Here is a 25513-nt window from a genome sequence, read left to right on the forward strand (position 1 = left end):
TTTGATTCTGGACTTTAATTTGAGGGGTGGGGGTTGGGGGGGGGATCAGAACTTGTATGTGACTTTAACAATGAAAACTGATTTCTGAAGACAATAGGCAAGGGTTATGGATGAGTTTTCATGTCTGTTGATAAAAGAACCCAAAGCATGTGTGTGCAAACGTTTCAATGAATTATTTCAACAGGAATGGGTAATATGAAGAGAACACAAAAAATTCAGAGTGCTTGTTGCAACAGATGATGAATGTCTGCAAGATTTGATGGTAGTCCAGCAGTTAAGAAATGATGGTCCACGGACACACACACACGCACACACACACACAAATTCAAAATTATTCTAAAAATAGCATTTATTTTTGGAAGAAAAAAACAAAACAAGCTTTTCATCGTGTCACAAAATCAAAAACGTCACTGAATAGAGAAATACGTTTCTATCAATTCACATGCATTGATGACATTTTGAATAGAATGGTCACCACCTTTCTCTCTCTCTCTCTCTCTCTCTCTCTCACTCTCTCAGGCAACCACAGTCAAATTTTCGAAACAATAACTATGTTGACGCGAGCCTGAAGTTCTCTCTGTATCCATGATGCTGTATGAGATGAGAAATAAATAAAATTTACGCGAGAAGTGGGACTTTTTTTTATGAGTGCTGCTGTTAAAAAAAAAAGAAAGAAATAAAAGGGTGGGTGTGGGGAGTGACGAAGGAACACAGAATTACAGAAAAAGAATTTCATGAATCTAGTAAAATATTTTCTGACACGACCAGTGACGCAAACTCCATGGGAAGTAATACGTAGCTCTCACTTTTGTTAATTATAATACCCTCCCTTCTTCCATCTCTCTCTCTCTCTCTCTCTCTCTCTCAAAGCAGTTACACACATGCGCGTGCCGACGCACACACATATGAGACAGTATTCTGATATTTTTTTTTTTTTTTTTTTTTTTTTGTAGCGAAACCATACAGACACCTTGCAACAAAATAAAACCAGCAGAATAAGTACAGGATGCGAAAACATGCTATAATGCGCCTATCTTAAAACTTTTAAAAAAAATTATCATTGATATTATTTCACAAAATTAAAAACATCCGGGCTTAAAGTTTATTGTATATAACTAAGCGTGCTATGCACATTATATAACGCTGAAATTAACAGGCGTTGAAAGTGTATGATTCCATACATACCTGTTCATATTCTTGACCATGTACTGACTGATATTAATTAAGCTCTGATGCTGAACGCTTGTAAATAAGGAAATCATACGTCAAACAATCAATGCTTGCATAGAATTAGGCTTACATATAACTGTTTAATACTTCTAATATTGATACAAAAACAATGATGAGTTCTAACACTGATACAAAAACAATGATGAGAAACAGGCGTATATAAAATTATGACCATAATCAATCACTTATAACAATGTTGCAATGATGATGATATCAAACTGTGATTGGGCAGCTTTTAATCTTCATGAATCTAATTTCTTTTACTGGTGGACAATCATATCTAAAATCATGCATACTGATATAAACAAATGAAAAATATATATCGAATACATAAATTAAGACACTTTCAAAAATAGTGTTCTTTTCTGGAATATGCTGGGAAATACGTCTCTGTATGCGAAAATGGTGTGACTTGTTCTGAGTGATAGAAAATACGTATTGCATCACTGAAACTACACACACACACACACACACACACACACACACACACACCACAGAGGGAGGGAGGGAGAGAGAGAGAGAGAGTGCGATTTGAACAATTAATTTGTGATCGACTGCTTATTCCTGTAAATAGCACAATGACACTAAATCGTACAAATCACATACGCTTGCATTATGTAGGAAAGAACACAATGAACTTTGTCGTTTCTCTCTCTCTCTCTCTCTCTCTCTCTTCAGATAACCGATAATCAACACAGCCACACATCACATGACATCTGAATTGGTTTAACTCACTGAAAATCGTCTTCACTGTTAAATCTCTGGGCTGACCCACCAATCCAAAATCAATATTATACCTATAATAATGATAATCATTAAATTAACAATATTCATAATATAAAAATTAAACAAATAAAAAAAAAACCCTTGTAAAATCGTAAATCTGTACGAAATCGGAAAGTCTGCTCGCTCTCTCATAATATATAACAAGGAAGCGGTATCAGTCATGCTGTGGCTGAAATATTACCTTCACAAAGGACCGACCGAAATTTGACAGTCATTCAACATTTCTGAAAGTGACGCTACATCATTAAAAAAGACTGATGCGTAATTTTCTTCTTTTTTTTTTTTTTTAAAGTCCAAAGTTTTGTTTTTTCAACAGACAACATGTCGGTAAGCCTACTGCCAGCCGTTCCATTCTGTAACTCATCATACAATCATGATAAAGCTTCTATTTCAACTCGCGTTCAGTGGCTTGTCCGCGAAATTGGTGCTCGTCATGCCTTAACTATGAAATTAAGAAACACCTATTCCAATCAGTTTTGATAGTGTCACACGTTAATAATAAAAACTCTGTGTGTACCACCAGGTAGTGTGTATTTCAAGCGTTGCAGTGCTCATATACAAGTAAAATTATTTTGTTTTATTTTTATTTGCAGCAGTGATGCGTTTCTTCCACACACATGATTATTATACACACACAAAAATGTGCTCTGCAGTTAGAAATCACAGCCAGGTTTGATCACCACAATTAAGAGACACGCACAGTTCGTCAATGGAGGAAACAAGCCTGAGATTTTCAGCCTGACAAATAATGCATTGCATTCAATGGCGCTCGCTTAAATTCAGATCTGTCGTTAGTCCAGAAAAGTCATAATCCAACAAGAAACCAGAAGAAAAACTACAACAAGCCTGTGTTTCATCACAAGGATAAATTGGACCATTCTTGTTGAATCATATTCTGCGTTAACTTTTCTTTTAAAAGTATCGATCGAAAATCACAGATGAAAAAATGAAAAAACAAAACAAAACAAAAAACAAACAAAAACAAAAAACCACACCCGAAACCAGAACATTGGAGAGAGAGAGAGAGAGAGAGAGAGAGAATTATCACGTTGGCTTGTGGTTTTAAAGCTTGCATAAAATCCACGATCGACACACACACACACACACACACACACACACACACACACACACACACACACACACACACACTGACACATGTGATAATCAAATAACAGCACTGAATGTAAACATTTTAAAGTTATCATTACACAATACATACATACATACATACATACATACATATAACTACCTACATATATTCAGAGCAAATACAGGCTGTATCCTGTATACACGTCCACAAAAAGTACAAAAGAAAGCCGGGAGTTCACTTCAAGAGTAAACAGGCAAATACACAAATAGAATAAGTGAATAATAAACAAATAAAGAAATAAAGTAAAATATCCAATTAATCATGTAAACAAATAGAATACTAATGATATGGCGGTCTACATACAACTTAATTCACAAAACCCCTATACAAAAACAAAAGACAGCAACATAGCAAAACGCAATCTTTCTCTCTGTCTTTCTCTCTGCTGCTATCACGCGTTAAAACCTCGAACTAGATATTCTTTTAAGCCACTAATTCTGTTACGACATCTATTGATTAATCAAGAGCACTCACGAATCAAACATGTGTGCGTTTTATGGAGAAATCAATCGGTTATCCAAACAGTTGAACCTGACACCATGCCATACTGGTGGAAGTATGCAGCTGCTTGATCAAGCAATCAGTCACCGAGTGCGAGCTCACTAATGTACCAGTCTTTATCTGATTGCTGGCTTTGTGACTGACCATTTTGGGAAGCTGCTGATCTACAGTCCTTGCAAAGTGGTGGTACGTGACAACCCTCATCTGCTCATCTGACCTCAGTCTGTTACTGCACGGAAATGTTACATGGAAACTGCCTTAATCAAGCCAGTGTCGAGGACGATGGTGATGACTGCTGGTGATGGTGATATTATGCAGTCTTCCATCAGTTCACTATTGGAAGAGAAGACAGGTCTTCACGTGAAGCCAAACAGTATCTTTGAGGCACAAAGTCGTCCAAGAAAACTCTAAGCTGGCCAGGTCCCGCGAAAGGAAAAACAAAATTGCAACAGAGGCTCCGTTTTCTGTTCTTTCCTCCTGGAACCCAGTGTTTTGGCGCAAGAGTTTGCACTGGTACCTCCACCGCCGAAGCAGCTCTTTTCAAAGGCAAAATTCTCCCGATATATGTATAGATAGTTAGACAGATAGATAGATAATACGTCGGTGCCGTCATTCAAGGGATGGTCTTTGGCCTTCAGTTGTGTCTTTGAATCTCAGGTTACAGAGCCTGTCTGTATCATGGTGTTTGTGATAATTGTAAAATCTGTCGATCACCTCTTTTCAGAAAAAGTGTTCAGAGATTCACTCTATGTATCCTGCATCTACCGATTTTAGTCACACTTCTTGTCTTCTTCGCCATCCACGTGCTCAGTGGAGATGCCCAGATCGCATCATCAGTCTCACAACTCACCCGTCCTTGTGCTAAACTTCGTCACCGATTTCGATGCCAATGTCTGCATTCGTCCCAAAACGGCTGGCGAAAGTGGCAACAGATGTTCACTTAAAAACAAAGCATTCACCCTGGGTGCAAACATTAAAGAATGTGAAGGAGTGATCAGTAATGCTGAAAAACAACAACATCATCATAACACTAAGGAACTGGGACACAACAAATATAAACCAAAGGAATATGACCCGGTTCTTGGTTAATGGTTAAGTGGTTACGTTGTGTTTTGTGTACTTAAAGAATAACCTGATACAAAATTATTGTCAAAGTTACACTACACTAATTTGATTTTTGAAGCTTGTAACCAAATATAGATACAACAATATAAAGGCTTCCGAGAAAGCGTGAGCGACTTTCATGCACTGTGCGGAGCTCAGCGTGAGCCATGCGTGATCTGTTTGCTGGATGGCTGGCCATTCATTCTCTTTACTCGGTGGCTATTCATGCCATGATAAACACAGCACTGAGCTGTGGACACGATCATCCCTTCACCTCTCGTTGGTCTCTGAGGCAGGGAAAAAAGCAATCAACTGTGTGAATGCAAGATTAACAGCAGCTAGCTGCTTTTGTCCTGAGCATCTGACCAATTTTGCCACCCAAACGAACACACAAGCCCTGTCTGGAGGGTCTTTATGTCACTGCGTGTACTCAACAGCAACGTGAACAATGCACATAGCGCGCGCGCACACACACACACACACACACACACACACACACACACACACACACCGGTCATGTCAATTCGTTCGTCAGCTGCGTGTGGTCTGGCGAGTAAAACAACAGAGATTGATTGTGACACCGCTGGCGGAGTTCAGCAAAGCAATCAGCTTAATGGAATGGATGACAAACTGCTTGCATAGACACAGGGTGCGGGGAGCGCCTCCCCACGCCACACAGAGGAAGCCCCGTCAGCCGCACTGCAGAACAAGCCGTCCACTCCCGAGCCCTGTTCCCAGCACTCACAAGAAGGAGTCCGTCATGTGGCGGGGTAGAGACAGCACGTCCTGGCGCCGTCTGACAGCCTCCAACAACTTCTTGCGGGGTCCGAAGGGCAGGCCGATCTCCTTCAGGTCGTTGTCGGACATGCTGACCAGCAGCCCCAGGTCTACCTTTTCCTGCAGGAACCTGTGCAGGTAGGTTTCCAGCCCTGCCGACCACAGAAACGTCTCCAGGGCGGAGGCCGTCAGTCCCTCGTCGTCGTCGTCCAGCTTGTCCACGTCCTCCTGGTCCCAGGGCAGTTCCTTGGGGTCTTCTGCCCAAGACACATCCCCCAGACTGCCCTGGCCCACGGACGCCCTGCTGGTGTCCTCCCTGCTGTCCGGGTGGGGGTAGAAGCCGTTGGTGGACACCTTGGCGGCGGCCTCCGCCTCCCCGTCCATCTGAAAGGAGGGCAGCGTGTTGAGGAAGTTGTTGCCCGTCAGGAAGGCCGTCTTACCGAAGCCGGGCCGGTTGAAGATGCCCGGCGCCGTGTCTTCGTCCTCTTCGTCCCCGAAGTAGCTGGCCACCCCGGAGTCCTTGGTGCCGAACCCCGCCTGGCTCTTATGGGAGCGGCCCCGGCTGCCGCCGAACACGTCGTAGACGGCGGGTCTGGAGGAGGTACCGTCGGCCAGGATGGCTCTGTTGTCGGCCTGGCCCGAGATGTACATCACCTCGGAGGACGTGCCGCGCACTCCGCGCTCTGACCTCGCCGTGCGTGAACCCACCCCGTCCGTCCCGTCCCCCGCGCTGCCGTTGGTCTCCTCGGGCCGCCGCCTGCCCGGGCCGCCCCGCGCCCCCACCGACTGGCTCAGGCCCGCGATGTCCGAGTAGGTCTGGCCCGAGGAGGCTGTCTTGTCCTGGGACTTGTGGCCCCGGATGGCCATGGTCAAAGACTTGATGAAGTTCTTCCCCTGACCCCCGCCGTTCTTCAGGTTCTCCTGGCTGTTGACAAGGGAGAGGAATGTTGCATTTACTCAGACAGTCATTGATGCTTCACAAATACCACAGCTTCACAATGGAATTCTGAAAAAGAAAGGTTAGGGGGAAGACGAACAACGAATCACAAATACCACAGCTTCACAATGGAATTCAGTAAAGAGGTAAGGGGACAAAGAACAGGATGGGTGGGAAAGAAAGGCTGAAGAAAAAAGACAATAAACTAGCATGTACTACCATAGACTCGCACCCTCATCTTTCTAGAGTGATATTAAGTCAGGCAGCTTCTTACAAGAAAGAGGACACATAAAAAGACACCAAACAGTACCAACAGCAGCTGCTATAGCAGCAGCAACAACAACAGCAGTAGCAACACCAGCCGTACTATCAAACTGTTTTGTTTAAATCTTCAAAGACAAGAGACATGAGGGAATGATTAACATTTACAACACGTTTACAACACATCCCGTTTCGCATACACATACACCCTCTTACAACACCAAAGGCATATACAAAACATTTCACAAATCATGAATTTGGCAACCAATAGATATAGATTTGTATTACTGTTCATCTTTTGAACAGTTAATAAGGTAATTTTTCATATTTTTCTTAAACACATTTTTATTCGTTATATCTTTTAAAACGAGTGGAAGGTTATTCCATAAATTTCCACCAGAGTACAGGAAGCTGGATTTATCAAGGTTGTTTCTAGGTCGAGGTATACATAACATATGGTTGTGTCTGTGGCCATTAGTTTTAAAAGTTTCTGTAATCTTTTGGGGAGCATTTCCACATATCACATTATGCATGCAAACAGCCTTGTTGAAGAACAGCCTGTTGTGAAAAGATAATACATTAAGTCGTTTATAATCCATATGGGTCAAGGAACTTGACTTCAACAATACTAATTTTAATGCTCTTTTATACATATGATGAATAAATTTTAAGTTTGTATTGCTGCAGTTGTCCCATAAAGTTGATGCATAATCGATGATTGGCAGAACATGAGCACAGAAAAAAAGCCTTCGTGAATGAACATCAAGGATCTTTTTTATTTTTGCTAACTGACGTATTTTGCTGGAGAGACGTTTTCCTAAGTAAGTCAGATGGTCAGTCCAAGAGAGATCTTTGTCAATAAAGACACCCAAAATTTTATGTGATTCTACCTCTTCAATTCTGTTTACTCCTAGGAAAAGTGGTTTGAATATGTGTTTCATCCTTTGTCTTTTTTGTCGTACTGCTACATACATACATTTAGTTTTCTGTGTGTCTAAGGACATATGATTTAATTGTGTCCAATCACTAAGTCTCTGAATGTTGAGTTTACAGGCATATGAATTGCTTGAATGCAGGAAAGTGTCATCTGCGAACATTTCACGTGTGTGTGTGTGTGTGTGTGTGTGTTTTCTGGATGTGTATGTGTGTGCGTGCGCGCGCGCGTGCGTGCGTGTGCGTATGTATGTGTGCGTCAGTGTATACGCGCGCTCAATGTGTGCATGCGTGTGTAATTGTGCGCGCGCAATTGGTTTTTTTTGTTTGTTTTTCAAATTCTCCCCACCCCCATAGACTTTGCTGTCTACACCAGGAAACACTTGTCAGTGCGTGAAAAGTTTACATGAAACGAGATGATGAAAAAAGGATTCTAAGTCATGAATATTAAAACCCACGCACATCTAACAACGTGAGGTCATTCTCCCTTCTGACCCCACTAACGAGCAAGCAAACAGGCCACCGTCACGGGGGATTAAATTTTACAACTATAAGAATCAACAACAACAACAACAACGACAACGACAAGAAACCGACGCTTATTAATTTTCAGAACATGTTTCATTAGTCTTGTCCTCCCAAAATGTAGGCAACCTGCGTCCGCTGCTGCTGTAACACAACGCAATGCCGTGAGTACGCTCTTTAGAACTGACACGAATATATTTGGATGAATTTATCCCGAACTGGATCAAACGTCACTGGACTAATTGCAATCCAAATGAAAATGAGTCTCAGGACCGATTGCTTAAGCATTTCCACCTGTTATGATACAACAGCCATCACCATTCTGAACAAACATGCAAATTTCGTTATTGGTAAAAGACCGGTTGACTGTGTCAAATATTTGTATTTGTATTTGTATTTGTATTTCTTTTTATCACAACAGATTTCTCTGTGTGAAATTCGGGCTGCTCTCCCAAGGAGAGCGCGTCGCTATACTACAGCGCCACCCATTTTTTTGTATTTTTTCCTGCGTGCAGTTTTATTTGTTTTTCCTATAGACGTGGATTTTTCTACAGAATTTTGCCAGGAACAACCCTTTTGTTGCCGTGGATTCTTTTACGTGCGCTAAGTGCGTGCTGCACACGGGACCTCGGTTTATCGTCTCATCCGAATGACTAGCGTCCAGACCACCACTCAAGGTCTAGTGGAGGGGGAGAAAATATCGGCGGCTGAGCCGTGATTCGAACCAGCGCGCTCAGATTCTCTCGCTTCCTAGGCGGACGCGTTACCTCTAGGCCATCACTCCACATATGAAACGACGGACGAAGTAGCCGTGGGGTTAGAATGTTGGACTCGATCCGCGGATCCTGTGTTCGATCCTGCCAACCACGACCAGAACCATCGGAAGGTTCATGTTGATCGTGAATTAAAAAGAAGAACACGCCACACCTCTTTTTGTTTTCAAGAAATAATCACTTGTTTTTTCATCCGATAACGTTATAAGGTTATCCAAAATTGTTATCTGTTGTTGTGTATGGAACGACACGTCCAGTGATGGTGTGTGGGGGGGTGGGAGGGTGGGGGGGGGGGGGGATGTGACGGAAATATAATAAGCAATGTCTGCTTTGCTTTTCACTTTATCAGTGCGAGTTTTTGTCGCGTGGTAACCAAGGAATGGTGATAATAATTATGCGGTGTAAACGTACTGACCTTTTGCTCTCTCTCTCTCTCGTGTGTGTGTATGGATTTTTTTTTTTTTTTATATATAATTGGGTTGGCATTCTTGTTATGCCTGTGACTCGGCAGGACTAACTAACAACAATGTTAAATGTCAAAAGCCGACCCCACCCCCCTCGCCCCTCCCCCGGCCCCCACTTCCCCCCAACACCCGCCACTGACCTGAGAGCCAGGTTGTGTTTTCTCTGCTCTTTCTGCACCCTGCGGGCCGCCTCCTCCTGCAGCTTGTGGTAGCGCTTCAGGTTGCGTTCAGCCTGCTTCACCGCCTCCTCCCGCAGGCGGCCCGCGTGCTTGGGTTCTTGCTTTGCTGCTGTGAGTACACCTGGTCCAGGTACTGCACCACCTGCACAGGTATCGGCAACATCCCTCGCGTTCTACGTTAACTGTTCTTTCTTTCTTAATATAACATCTTTTTTGTTTACCTCTTTATCATTCATTTACCTTTTATTTGCCTGTGCGCTTGCTGAATCGCTAGCATAAGCAGCACTGACTAGAAGTTGTATACCTTGTGAATGGAGAGAGTTATACCACTCTTTACTATTTGTTACTCATTTGTTCTCCTGGCCTCACTGTTTATTCATGACCTCTTTTAGAATTGAGTAATATCAAACTGTCATGTCTGTGTGTGTGTGGGGGGGGGGGAGGGAGGGGGGAGGGGTGTTTGAAGGGGGGATATACAAAGAAAGGGTTAACTAGAACAGTGGAATCAACAATCCATAAATCTGACCTTGCTATACATACAATTTTTTCTTGATGCGTCAGACACTTAAGTAATTCTTCTTGCACTTTTTAATCTATCCATTGATCTGTTCGCTACATTCGGGTTTATGGCAAACACCCATATGTCAGGTGATATGGATGACAAGGATAACGATCTTAGGGAACTGGGGGTAGGAAAGTGATCTGTCTAACACTATAATGACACCACCAGAACGACAACACTTTATGAACAGTGAAAATTATAAAAGTTATGGTGGGAGTCCATAATTCGAAATCGCAAACATTTTGGAATACGATTTTGCCCTACCAACCCGAAAATGGTATACTACGCGCGTGTGTTGATACATAATTGTACACGCGACGGGGCAGAGGATGATTTGAACCTTTCAGAGACATCAGGAGCAATTAAGAGCCGTATGAATTATCTCTCAAAGGGAGGCAGAGAGTCTTTGTACACCTGGTGTGACTGAATAAAAGTTTCGACACCTGTACATTCAAAGATTCAAAGAAATTTAATCGTTTTGCCCCTTTCAGGATGTGGATGAAGCAATGGCAATATACAGATTGAACCACAACTTCTACCCGATAAAGTCAAACCGATAAGGCCAAACGAAACAAGCGTAAAAACACACCAAAAATGAAATATAAAAAAAACGTAACCATATCGACACGTATGTTCCAGACGTAAGGACAGGTTACACATCCTTCCCAAGTTTTATGAATGTACTTAAATTTTGTTTTCTTCCAGGCAAGTAACAGACTGCAGAAACCGAATATCGATGTGATCGATATTTAATTTGTATCAGTTTATTCCGAATCGCATTGTTTTTCGGGCATTCTGAAACATAACAGTTCCAAAATTTGCAGATTCAATGGTCAGCTATTCATCTTGCCAATGAATGGCAGTAAACCATCCCTCCATGGCAAACTTGCTACAGGCCTCGGCCTACGAGGAACAAAAACAACCATATATGTATTTCTATTATCTCCCCGGGATTTTACTCCCCTTCCACTAGACCTTGAGCGGTGGACTGTGTACTAGTCTTTCTGATGAAACGATAAACCGAGCCCATGTATGCAGCATGCACCTAGTGCTCCCAAAAGAACCCACGACAACAATGCGGTTGTCCGTGGCAAAATTCTACTTTCATTATAGAAACAAATGCACTTGCAGACAGGAAAAGTGTGGCGCTGCACTGTGGCGACGCGCTCTCCATGGGGGGAGCAGCCCGAATTTCACACAGAGAAATCTGTTGTGACAAAAAGTAACACATTACAATACAATACCCAGATATAATCATATTTATAACTTTGAAATAGATATCATACGGAGGTACTGCGGGCGCTTAAAAAAAAAAGTGTTAATCACTCACAGAAGCACAAAGCACCTGTGTGGAAATGCAAAAACGCAAGGTAAAGCCTGGAACCGCTGGCGCCGCTCCATGAAAACATTTTTCATTGGTTCATACGACAGACGCAATAGCCGAGTAACCGGTTAAACCGTTGGACTTTCGATCTGAGGGTCCCGGGTTCGAATCTCGGTAACGGCGCCTGGTGGGTAAAGGGTGGAGATTTGTCCGATCTCCCACGTCAACGCTATGTGCAGACTTACTAGTGCCTGAACCCTCTTCGGGGGTATACGCAAGCAGAAGATCAATTACGCACGTAAAAGATCCTGCAATCCATGTCAGCGTTCGGTGGGTTATGGAAACAAGAACATACCCAGCATGCACATCCCCGAAAACTGAGTTTGACTGTCTATATGGCGGGGTGAAAACGGTCATACACGTGAAGGCCCACTCGTGTACATACGAGTGAACGTGGGAGTTGCAGACCACGAACGAAGAAGAAGAAAGATTCCTTACCTCCCCTCTCTCATAGAGACTGGCCAGGTCCAGGGCGGAGTGGTGGTCATTGTCAAGAGCGTAGATGTTGGCCCCCCAGTTGACCAGGTAGGTGACCACGTGCATCAGACCCTTCTGGGCCGCGTGGTGCAGGGGGGTCAGGCCCAGGTAGTCACACCTGTCCACGTCACCCCTGAAACGGATGAGGAGACGGATGAGGAGGAGGGGTGTGGGGGAGAAGGGATGTATGAATTTCACTTTTTGAAAAGGTGTGTGTCGTGGAGGTGGTGGGGTGGAGGGGGGGAGCGGAGGGGGAGGACAAAAATAGAATTTAATTTTTAGAAAGGTGTGTGTGTGTGTGTGTGTGTGTGTGTGTGTGTGTGTGTGTGTGTGTGTGTGTGTGTGTCTGTGCGTGAGTGTGTATGTGAGTGTGTTTTTGTGGGGGTGGGGGGTCGGAACTGCGATTATTGTTGGTTTTTAAATGTCTGTCCATATTCAGTGATTTCAGACCCAACCCCACCTCCACGCCCCCCACCCCAGTGAGATGAGATGAGGGAGAAGAGAGAGAGAGAGAGGGATGACAGAGGAAAGCAGAAACCAAAACCAACCCCCCCCCCCACACACACACACACACACCACGCACACACACATATGCGCACGCACACATACACACAAGGGGGGTTCTTTTTTCGTCGAATATCACTAAAAATAAAAAGACGTTAAAGAACACACACACACACACACACACACACACACACACACACACACACCCCTGCTCTGTGCCCCCCCCCCTCTCTCTCTCTCTCTCGCAAGCCAGCGGGGCATTCATTGCACAAACCAAACAGCTCCGTGTAACAAGTGCCAATAAATGTGGACCGGTCTGGAATATGGCTCTAAAGAAAGACAAGAACTCTTGTGGGCTATCATGTACTGGTGCTCTTGTCAACTGCTGTGATTTATGATGAAAGCATATTGTCATTACATTCGTGTTTTGTGTGCGTGTGTGGTGCGAGCGTAAAGATGTGTGTGTGTGTGTGTGTGTGTGTGTGTGTGTGTGTGTGTGTGTGTGTGTGTAGGTACGTGTATATGTAAAATTATAATGTGCAGAAACCGACAGAAAATATGTGTGTGGTGGTGAAAGTGGTGAGAGGGCTGAGGGTAGGCAGACAGATACAGTCAGACAGAGAGAAAGGCAGACGCGTGCATGGCCAAACAGAGAGATGTGAGAGTAGTGGGTCGCAGACAGACAGACAACAGACAGGAGACTTCTTTTGTTACTATTCGTGTCTTTCAAATACTGGACTAAAACTACTCCAGCCATACCCCCCCCCCCCGCACCCCCCTCCCCCACACACACACACACACACATCCTCACCCCCACCCCACCCCCAACCTTTCTTTCTTCTTTTTCCTCTTCGTTCGTGGGCTGCAACGCCCACGTTCACTCGCATGGACACGAGTGGGCTTTCACGTGTATGGCCGTTTTTTTACCCCGCCATGTAGACAGCCGTTTGCCGGGGTATGCATGCTGGGTATTTACATAATAATAAGAGAGGCAAGGCCTTCAAGACTCACTTGTGATAAATTAAGTCCCCTAGCATTAATTACAGAGTAATTTCCCTTTTTTACTATCTGCACCAAAACGTTTGCAAAATAAATAAAAATTCCATGCTTAGCAAAAGAAGTTCCTGTTTGAACATAAAATGATCATAATGACTCCTCTTGTTGTTGTGTCAGAATAAGAGGTCAAAGTGCCAAGTTTAGAGAATACAAAAAATATAAATATAACAGTAAATGCAGTTTGCATATAATTAGGTTTATTTTTTATTTTTTTGTGCCCATCCCAGAGATGCAATATTGTTTTAAACAAGATGACTGGAAAGAACTGATTTTTTCCTGTTTTTATGCCAAATTTGGTGTCAACTGACAAAGTATTTGCAGAGAAAATGTCAATGTTAAAGTTTACCACGGACACACAGACACACGGACACACACACACACACACAGACAACCGAACACCGGGTTAAAACATAGACTCACTTTGTTTACACAAGTGAGTCAAAAATGGTATTCAGCGCTGAATCTCGTGCAGAGACAAATCTAAGCGCTTTCACACCAGTCATTCACACGCATGCACAACTCTAAAACTGAAGAAACTGAAGACAAAGAAGAGGTAGGGGAGGGAGGCTATCTTGTGAAGAGGTGGGTTTTAAGGCCAGACTTGAAAGAACTGGGTGCGGAGACCTGACGAAGCGAAAGAGGAAGTTCATTCAAAACACAAGGTCCAGAGACAGAGAAAGAACGGCGTCCAACAGTGGAGTGTTTGAATCTGGGTATGCGTAAACAGAGTGGATCCGAAGCCGATCGTAGAGTATTTTCTTCTTTCCATAACCCACCGAACGCTGACATGAATTACATGACGTTTAACGTGCATATTTGATCTTCTGCTTGCGTACACACACGAAGGGAGTTCAGGCACAAGCAGGCCTGCACATATATTGACCAGGGGAATCGGATGAATCTCCACCCTTTACCCACCTGGCGCCGTTACCGAGATTCGAACCCGGGACCCTCAGATTGAAAGTCCAACGCTTTAACCACTCGGCTATTGCGCCCGTCGAACCTTTCTTTAAAAAGTGTTGGCAAGATCACGCCTGTACGTATTCCGAGCTTCCAAAAGTTTATTTGTTGATGACAGCCAGCCCAGCTGTGTATTTCCCAATTTTCTCCCTTTTTCTCCTTTTCTTTATTTTCGTGGTCTACAAGTCCTATGTTTTTCGTTTATAAACACGAGTGGGCTTTCACAGTTGATCTCTCACACCACTCCGGTTTTAATGCCCCCTTTTCTCGAGGAAGCTTTTTCAACAAAACAAACACTGATCTGCATATGCGCAGGAAATTTTCTGCTTCTTCGCTTTTTCTGCCTTTTTCTTTTCTTTTTTGTTTTGATGTTTCTTTTTAAACCATAATTGAAGAGGGGTGGGGGGGGGGGGGGTCCTCCCTCTGCACACATACCTGTGTTTTCAGTTGCTTTTTGTTCTTGTTGTTTTTGTTTGGTTGGTTGTTGTTTTTTTTGTTTTTTTTAATTTTTTTTTTTAGTTACACCACTGCCATGTATTCAAACTGGCATGTTCTATCCTCCTCTCCCCATCTCCCCTACCCCGTTCATTCACTGATCTCTGCACCCAACCTCTCTTTCTTCTTTCTCGTTTGTAGTCTTCTGGTCCACTTATCTACCCCTTCCACCCCTCTCCACACACACACAAGCGAGCGCACGCGCTCACACACACACACACACACACACGCGCGCGCGCGCGCGCGCGCACGCACGCACACCTCCCCTGAAAAAGGGTATACGTGAGTGTCAAGTTTTCTGTGCTTACCCCCCACCCCCACACCCAAGTCTGCATGCTTTCTTTGCAACGAGCAGGAGGTGAGTTGCTTTCCTTTATTACTACGTATCTGCATTTCACACAGGCCTTTTAAGTGTGGAAACCGTGTGCACACTTAATGCATGACATGTTCACTCTGTCGTTCAAGATTGTACATGTTTTTTTTCACTACGTGGACGGTCTCCTCTAAGTTACGGATCGCTGTGCACGCTCACATTTGTGGTCTGATTAAACTCTCAAGTTTGGTTTTGCCAAAAATGATTTTTTTTTTCACACAAACAAATTCAAACACAAAATATTGAATGGGTGTGCATTCTCCAGCGCTTAGTGGTTGCAAAACGTCATGTCCTACTAACATCATCCGAGATTTGAGCATGGATCCATCGCTTTAATTGCGGAAAATTTTTACACTAAATGATCTTTAAAAGCAACGTATAGTCGTCGACTGCACCGCTCAGAAGAAGTGCTCTCTGGGTGTGAAATGGAAATCTAAAACAGCTGAAAGCCTGAAGTTGTGGAATCTGCAGAATTATAACTTGAACACATGAGCAAGCGTATTTCGTTTGTTTGTTTTATTTTATTTTATTTTGAGCAGAGACCTGATTACTTTATGTCTGGATCGATTTTAGGTGAAGTGACACCCTTCCTTCTATAACCTGGATCCTAAATCGAGGTATATGCGCACGATTAAACGAATACAACAACGAAACAGCAACAACAGAAACCCGTCTCCAAGCTCCTCCCAGAGATCTCCAATGACTTTAAGCTGTCAACTCTTAAGATACACCTAACAGCCACACTTGGCTGTTCTATAAATACAACAAGATATAAACAACAAACATGGGCATGACCAAAGTGCCGAAACAACTTGACCTTAATGGCGCCAGCTAACAGGTCGCTATCTCCATCTCCATCAGCAGTCAGCAAAACATCGAGACAATATCGCGATGTACTGTTAATTGGCCGTGCGCCTGATTAATTAAGCAATAAATCCCCTCCAACTTTGCCTGAAACAACGGACTTATTTACAGTGGCCTGAAACTCGGGAGGCAGGCGGGCATGCAGACAGACCAAGCCGATAGTTCCTAATCAAAGAACAGAAGAGTTGAACGAAAAGACTAACCGACAATTAACTGCATACACAGCATACACGTTTCGCATGAGTGAGTGACAAATACACGACACACACATGCGCAGAAAGGTCTCATTTGCCGATCGATATAAATGTGTCCATTAGCCCGGACTTCCCATCTCTCTCTCTCTCTCTCTCTCAACTTAACCCACTCTTCGAAACTGATAATTTTCATACCCCCCCTCCCCCTCCACTTTGCCACTGCCGTGTAGCCTACATGTGATCAAGTCCCCCACCTTCCTCCCTCCTCCCCCTTCCCTATTTCCAACCCACCTTCGCGAAACACCCACTCACTGTCAGCAGTTTTAAGTGGGGTGGAAACAAAGAAAAGAAAAAGGTTGAGTGAAACTTGTGTGACAAGCAGGCCAACAAAGTGGATGCATGGTGTGTAAAAGAGGGGCGGGCGGCCCACGTGCATGCTGAAGTGTGACGAAGCGTGCAACACAGCGCGCGCACCGGCACGATAAGAGCAGTTCCATGTCGGCGCCATTGATTTGAAGGAGGTAGCCCAAAAACATGGCCGACGACTGGCGCATTCACTGCACGCATGTCCCCCACCTCCTCTTTTTCCAATTATGGGGATTTGTTGGCGCCAAAAGGTGACCAAAACAACAACAACAAAGAGATTTGCAGCTGGGAATAAAGCCATGTAGGCGAAAGTGATAAACCTATGTTGAGAATTAGTTTTGATTTTTTTTTCTAACATATAAAAGGTGTATGGTGAAAACTATGTGGGCAATAGACAGTCGGTTAACCTGCAAAACTCTAACTAATGAACAGACCCTGTGAAAAACCCCTAACATAACCCACACAGTGCTTTTCACGGGGCTGGAACCCAAAACGTCACTCTGTGTCGACAAACAAATTAACCAGTCACCTCTTGCTGATCGAAAAAAACAGCAGCATAAAACCACCCAGTAAACCTAGTCTGACGTAATGTAACTACGTTGAGAAGCAGTTTAGTTAGAAGAGCACTCCAATGCGCATCAAATTCCGATCGTTTCAGTTTAATTCTTGTCAGTCAAGCTGCGGCTTGGATTCTCTCTCTCTCTCTCTCTCTCTCGATCTGTGTGTGTGTGTGTGTGTGTGTGTGTGTGTGTGTGTGTGTGAATGTTTTCTTGGGGGAGCGGGGGGAGAGAAGAATGGGCAGTATATGTTTTACAGCTAGGTTGCAAATAGCTCTGACTGGAAAAGGACTACGAACCACACACACACACGCACGCGCGCGTGCACACACACACACGCGCACACGCACATACACACACACACACACACACACAGAGTTCTGCTCAGCAGAGAGCACACATTCCACTCAACCCCGTTGACTCTGTTCTAGTACCCACCCCCATCACAACTACCCACCCCATCGCCCCCACCCACTCCATCACCCCCACCTCCTCACCCTTACCTCCCTCTTCCAACAGCACTAATTAACAAGAGACAGACAGCAGACGATGCAGGTGAAAAGAGCAGACCTTGGGGGAGGCTGAGAAAGAGAGACAGACAGACAGACAGATGCAGAGATACTGAGAGAGGATACAGAGGGGGGTGAGGAAGCTGCAGAGCTGGATGGTGGGAAGGGTGGTGCCTGAGCAGCAAGCGGCCTTGTCAACCATGACGGCAACGGACAGGAACAAGATTTTTTGGCTCGTGAGCTGCTTGCATTATGTATGACACCGTTTGTTTTTTCACCCGGTTGACTTGCTCCCCCCCCCCCCCCCTCAACCCCCTGTTCCGTTTAAGTTCTTTTCGTTCTTGACTTCTGTGTGTGTGTGTGTGTGTGTGTGTGTGTGTGTGTGTGCCGTGGAAGCTGCGATACGTAACCTAGAAATGAGTGTATGGAGGAGGGGGGTAGAGGAGGTGCAGGGTACTGTGTGTGTGGGGTGTGTGTGTGTGTGTGTGTGTGTGTTGGGGCTCATGTACGTTTATGTGTATTTGACTGTGCTTTCATATCTGTGAAACTGCATGTTTGGTGCATATATGTTATGCATATGTGGGTGTATGTGTGAATGTGTGTCTCCATGTTTTACATTTATTTGCTTATTTATCATCATTGTTGTCTTTTTTATTCATTTATTTATTATTATTATTATTACTACTACTACTACTACTACTACTTTTTTATATTATAATTATTATTTATTTATTTATTTTTGTACGTTTATAGTTGACTTCATGAAGTTTTTGCGCCTTATACATATTATTAGTAGTGGTAGTAGTTATCATTATTTTTTTTATGTATTTATCTATTATTTATTCACCCCCTTTTTTTCTTCTTTTTTTTTTCTCAAGGCCTGACTAAGCGCGTTGGGTTACGCTGCTGGTCAGGCATCTGCTTGGCAGATGTGTTGTAGCGTATATGGATTTGTCCGAACGCAGTGACGCCTCCTTGAGCTACTGAAACTGAAATTGAAACTCTTGACTTAGCGCGTTCTTTAAAAAAATTAAACGACCAAATCCCACACACACACACGCACGCACGCACGCGCGCGCGCGCGCGCACACACACACACACACACACACACACACACACAGCCACACCATTATAAAATGATAAAGGTACACTCATGGTGGGAATGACGAACATAATAATCTAACAACAACACGTGACAAGTCCTCCTCGGGATATCCCGGTGTTCCGCGCATTGTGGATGCTCTGTCCACTGTAATGCACACCACTTCTCCATTGACAGTGGAGTGGGGGATAGTGGAATTTTTGTTTAACTCTCTCCATACGAACGGCGAAAGAGACGACGTTAACAGCGTTTCACCCCAGTTACCATCATCAAAATATTGCAAGCGGAAGGCTCTTATACTGAAGAGGTGAATGTTGACAAAGAATACCACAATTCGACGACGGAAGCTAAAGGTTGGGTCATTCAGACACCCACTGGACATCCGAGGGGTCTGTGTAGAGGAGAAGACAGGACTGGCCGTACTGAGTGAGTTAATGTCCCGTCACACATACTGATGATTGTAGACATTTGGTTAAAGTATTGATTTTCACATTTGAATGTTATAACCTCTCCATTGAGTGTGCCAGAGTGGAGTGCAGTGGAGTGGAATTTTGTTTAGTGTCCCGTCACGTATTCTGGTCATTTTAGACATTCTATTAAAGTATTGATTTTCACATTTGAATGTTATAAACTCTCCACTGAGTGTGTTGAGGTATGTGACTCAACCTGATTGTAGAACCAACATCACTGGCCCAACTCGGATTCCTATTGTCTTTCGAGCTCATGCTCTGTGTGTGTGTGTGTGTGTGTGTGTGTGTGTGTGTGTGTGTGTGTGTGTGTGTGTGTGTCTCTCTCTCTCTCTCTCTCTCTCTGTGTGTGTGTGTGTGTGTGTGTGTGTGTGTGTGTTTGTGTGGGGGTGTGTACTTGTGTCGGAACTGACTCCCGCTTGGAACGACAATGGAGTAACACCACCTCTGATCGCCTTGCCTCACTGACTGCGGTCCTGGATACAGTTTGAGTCATGCTTTGAAAGACACCTGAGTCACACCTTGAAAGACACGACGTACAGCGTGAATATCAGTCGGTCGTTAATAACTTAGCTCCGATATAAAGATACCGTGTGCAGTGAACCACAAAGAGAGGCCGTGACATGAACACGGAAACACTGAAGAGTACAGAAGACTGACAGGGCACGGAGCTAATGCATGCCGTTCGTGGTGAATATTTGAATACCCAAAGTGGCTCAAGAATGGATATGTATAATACAGAGAGAGTACAGAGTGACTGAGTGTGCGTGTTCCCCTGCCCTGTGTTATCAGCTTGGAACCTGAATGCAATCGGATCTCTTGTGTCCCAGCATTGAGTGAGCGCCCCTGACAGTCGTCGGCTACATAACATGCCACAACAGCCCCACCTCACACATTAATTACCATTAGCACTGGTCCACACTATATTACTAACAGATGTGAACATACACATCTCAGTGCTGTAGACGCTTCGATAGTCCACCATGAATCTTTTGCCTCAAACTATTTTTTCTGACGTTCTTTTTTACGAGGTGCTGGCAGTAATTTCGCGACTCTTGCCCCCCCCCCCTCTCTCTCTCTCTCTCTCTCACTCTCTCTCTCCCTGTCCCTTTCACCTTTCTCTCTTTTCACGTTGCCAACCGGTCCACTTACATGCCCATTACCCATTCAGTTTCTTTGCACGCTACATATTTCGGTGTACATTCACCAGCAACCCTCACCTCACCCTCACATGTCCCTGCCCCACTCTCCATCGCCCGCCCTGTCCTCAAAACGAGTGTGGCACGCTGTTTTTTGGTGGTTGTTTTTTTGTTTTTTTTCATCCACAACATGGAGCAATACAATTATGTGGACTGGCAACAACATATGAATGCAGCGCACAGCAGGGTGTGTACAGACATAGTTCTGTATCACTGGCTGTGCTATACACAGAGCGGATGATTTCTTCACTCATGTTTATGTTGCACGGGTCACAGTGACTGGATTGTCCTGTCCCAAAACATCGTGAGCCTGCTTGCGAAACAGTGTGAACAAAGGGCTCCGTCTTTTCGGATCTAACACACGCGCGCGCGCGCGCGCACACACACACACACACACAAACACACACACATGCACATACATACTGAATGATTTATACAGCGCGTATGTTTAGTGTGCGCTTGCATTACCTGTGTGCATGTGCGTGCGTGCATACTCGCGCGCGCGCGCGTGCGTGCGTGCGTGCGTGTGCGTGCGTTTGTGTTAATTTGTGTGTTTTTTGTAAATGTGTGCGCGCATGAAACATAAAAGGTGGGATGAAAGCAGAGACAGATAGAAAGACACAGGGGAAAGGAGAAAACAAAACATGCATTACAGATATGGTAACAGGTTTTGTTCGATTCACAAGAGTGAGAGAGAGAGAGAGAGCACGTGTGAGTGCGTGATAACAATTCCATGCAAGAGGGCAGTAAAGACAACTACACAAGCGTCCTCGAATAAATCCATATTATACCTTCCATCCCCGCACATCGACCAACCTAAAACAATCTGCCCAGCAAAACAACTGATTCAAAACACCCGAGGCAATTCAAAGGAGCTCAACACAAAAATATAGAAGAGTTCGTCAACTCCCGCACACGACAGACAACACTGCCTCCGGAAGTGAAGCCAGAGGCTCCAACCAAGGATGATGGCCTGAAATCTGAACATGTATCCAGCAGCACAACTTAAGATGGGATAGCCCGGACAGCCACAAGACTTGACTGAATAAGGTCATTATTTTAAAAGTTGTTTTTTTTCCCAAACAACCAGTGATATCATGGAAGGATACACTTGCTTGAGCGCCCCGATAGTGGACAAAACGTTGTGAGGTTGGAGTTCAACGAATCAGACAACCAATACAAAAAGTGACATTTCCACTGCTTATCTTAACGTGTTGTCGTTCTGGTGGTGTCGGTGTAGTGTTAGATAAATCACATCTCCCTACTTTTTTGTGATCGTTACTCCGTCGGTAGTATTACCGAAGACGTTAAACACGAATGTAAGGCGGTTGAACATAAAACATAATGGTGTAAGCCCACTATTTTTTTTTATATCAAACTGCATGTGTAATTTTATTTCCAACAAAGAACCATTTCTTGAACACTAAGACTTAACGAAATAGCGGTAAAGATAAAACGCGATCATTGGCTATTCGTTTTAAAACCATTTCTCGAACGCGAAGCCTTAAAAACGTCAAAGACAAAACGGAATCTTTGGCTATTCGTTTTAAAACCAAACGTGATCGCCGAAGTATCTCCAGCCTAAGTCTCTGAAAGCATAGAAGCCAATGAAGCACACGTCTGTCAGGATCTGCGGCCTCCGTGTGTGTAAACAATGGGGACACAGTGTCAACAAACGGAAGAGTTCTTGTCTTTTGTTGTTGACATACCTGTGTTAACATGACGTACACAGACGGTATACGACGTTGTAAAATCGAGACAGTTTGAGATGTGGTATCTTTAAACACTGCCGTACAACCTCGCCCCATGACCATCCTGTTTTCACACACACACACAGACACACACACACACACACACACACACACACAGAGTCCTGATAGGTACACACCCAATCGTTCTCTCTCACCTCCGCACTTTCTATGTCGATACACAAAATATATGTAAGCGCGCAAGCTAGCCCCGAAAACGAGAAGTATAGCTTCGAATCCGGAAGTGGAGAGTGGTTTTTCGTTCCAGCAGGATCTACAGTGCATTGGTGGGTGGTCTGGTTGCTGGTATTTTCGATGATAAGACGTGGCACGTGCAACAAGGCATGCACTGAGTGGTTGAGAAAGAACTCAGGGCGGTAATAAAGAGCTGTTCTTTATCATTGTAACAGTCTGTTATGGATGGGGATGAAAGACTGTGGCAACGCACTCTCCACGGGGAAAAGCGGCTGTCACGAGGAGAAATTCCTTGTGTTGGAAAACAAAAGTACACACGCACGCACGCGCCCACGCACGCACGCACACACACACACACACACACACACACACACACACACCCCTTCTACCTGAATATGACGCACCCTTTTTTTCTTTTCATATTTATGGTGATACATCTTCCTCGCCCTTATCTCAACGTCGCTATTATTGTTTGAGCAGTACGATGCAGGATCGAAACAACCTTCGGCCAGTGTCGTGTCGTGTCTGGACACAGTGCTGGGCAAACATCAACCGTCATGTGCCTGAGTTAAGCTTTTGTTGTTGCAAGATGTGACAGCTGCGTTCAAGAGTGTGCGAAAAAGCGTGTGTCGCCGCCAACCTGTGCAAGCCTATTATTTTATGTGTATAAATTATTAAAGTCTTCGCCGGCAAGGTGTCTGCTTCAGCTCTGTCCTCAAAACTGGTGATATGTGTGGACACAGAATGGGTATACCGTCCCACGTACATTGATCACAGGAGCCTGAGACCGTGCGAAACACACACACACACATGCGCGCAAGTACGCACGCAAATGCAGAAAGAGAGTTTCAGAACTCTCACACACTAGCCACTCATGCATTTATAGGTTATTGATTCACATTCAGGCTGAACAATACAGAACCAGGCACTCTCCCAAGCCCAGTTCGGCTTTGCATAATTTCCAACAGGAAAAAAACATCACCCAGAACTTAGTCAAGAGCATAGGAGTGAGAGGGGGAGATCGAGAAGGAGAAATGAGGTGGAGGAGGAGTCAAGGGCAGCAAGGGAAGGAAAGCAAGTAATACACACATAAACACGCATGCTGAGCTTGCGCGCGCACGTAAACGAACGGACGGACAGACAAGGAAATACACTTTGACTTTTTATTCCCCCAAATCAATTGATAAAGATGTCCGGATTCACTGCGTAACGTGACAGAACCACGCTCTTTCTCAAACCTTCCCTTTATGAACACACACACACACACACACATGCACACACAAACGCACGCATTCACGCACAAACACACACACACACACACACACACACACACACACACACACGCAACTCATGGTTCCACACAACACTAATGTCTGCCTTGAATCTTTCGAACGATGACCCCATAGACAAGACAAGAAAACAGAATACTCTTCATGACCCAGAGTGATAAAACATCCCTGTGTGGGGTGAATTTCCATCACTTTCCCCTTGGAACGCCAGAAGAACAACCAGAACTTCACCCCTCAAGAGAACTTGGACTCCCACCCCCTCACTTCACTCCCTCGACCAGCATTAAAAGGTTAAAGGTTCCATACTTTCTCAAGGCAATTAATGGCGGTGAATTCACACTTACAGTGTCTGGCATTGTCAGTACAGGAAGGCGCAGCCCAATTCTCTCTTTCCACCGCTGTAACCTTCCCCGACCGAAGTATGGTGCCCATTCATACCTCTGTTATGGAGTGGGGTAAATCGGAGTGAAGTGCCTTTTCCAAGGACACCGCACCATGAAAAGAACGGGACCTCGAACTTTGGTGAGCACTGAATCTGACGCTGAACGCCTCGCCGATTCTGCCACCGCGTCCCCTCAACAAAGAAACCTTCATAAAAACCAAGACCCCAGAACAAAGAAATGTATCTTTGCCCAGGCAGAACAACTTGACATTCTGGGCGAAAGGCAACAGTCGTTCACCTCAATTCTGCCACGAGGGCTGGGTGGAAATCCACCCCAAACACGGATGTTTTGTCACCCTGGAACATCAAGTGAATTCAGTCGTCTTGTCTTTTATTTCACAGCCCTCGTCCTGATAACAGTCATATAGCATCACGGATGAAAACAAAAACTACACAGCAAAGCAGAGTGGTTTTCTCAGTCTGCTGTGTTTCAGTTTCTAAAGTTTCCACCTCCTTTGTCTGTCTTTCTTCGTGTCTGTTTCCTCTCATCCGTCTGCCTGTCCGCCTCGCTCACGATGTCTGTTTTCACTCATCCGTCTGCCTGTCCGCCTGGCTCACGATGTCTGTTTTCACTCATCCGTCTGCCTGTCCGCCTCGCTCACGATGTCTGTTTCCTCTCATCCGTCTGCCTGTCCGCCTGGCTCACGATGTCTGTTTCCTCTCATTATCTGTCCGCTCTTCCCTGCCTCCTTCCCCCATCTCCTCCTCTCTCCCTCCCCCATCTCCTCTCTCTCTCTCTCTCTCTCTTCTCTCTCCATTTGTTTGTCTCTTTAACTGTGTCTGTCTCTCTTTCTAACTCTTTATCTCCCCCCTTTCAGTTGTTTGTGTGCCTCGCCTCCCCCAACCTCAATTCCTCTCTTCCTTTGTCTACCCCCTCCATTCTTCCTGACTCTCTTCCGTATCTTACCCCACGTCCTCGCACCCTTTGCTTGCCATGACTTCCGTGGATGTAACTCTCTTTCTTGTTTTTCTTTTTCTTGTTCTTCCACGTTCCATCAAACAGCAACAACCATTATGTTCTTCCCCGACAACCGAGCAATGTGCACCTAGGAAGAACAGGTGAGAGATAAGAAGTAAAGGGAGAACAGCGATAAACCAGGGCCCTCCAGATGACACTTCTTTCAACAAGATGACTTAGGGCAGCTTCACA

At 44.6% G+C, this 25513-nt stretch overlaps 1 protein-coding gene across 1 annotated transcript in view; it reads right to left on the minus strand.

Moving 5' to 3' along the window:
* Positions 1–652: 652 nt before the first annotated feature.
* LOC143292498 (pre-mRNA splicing regulator USH1G-like) overlaps positions 653–25513 on the minus strand; it is a 38573-nt gene continuing 13712 nt past the window's right edge. The window contains 4 exon segments of the mRNA XM_076602838.1: positions 653–6473; positions 9582–9711; positions 9714–9762; positions 12005–12176. Coding sequence (XP_076458953.1) covers positions 5513–6473; positions 9582–9711; positions 9714–9762; positions 12005–12176 — 1312 coding nt within the window. The 3' untranslated portion in view covers positions 653–5512.

Source organism: Babylonia areolata, chromosome 18 (assembly GCF_041734735.1).
Source record: "Babylonia areolata isolate BAREFJ2019XMU chromosome 18, ASM4173473v1, whole genome shotgun sequence".
Taxonomy (NCBI): Eukaryota; Metazoa; Mollusca; class Gastropoda; order Neogastropoda; family Buccinidae; genus Babylonia; species Babylonia areolata.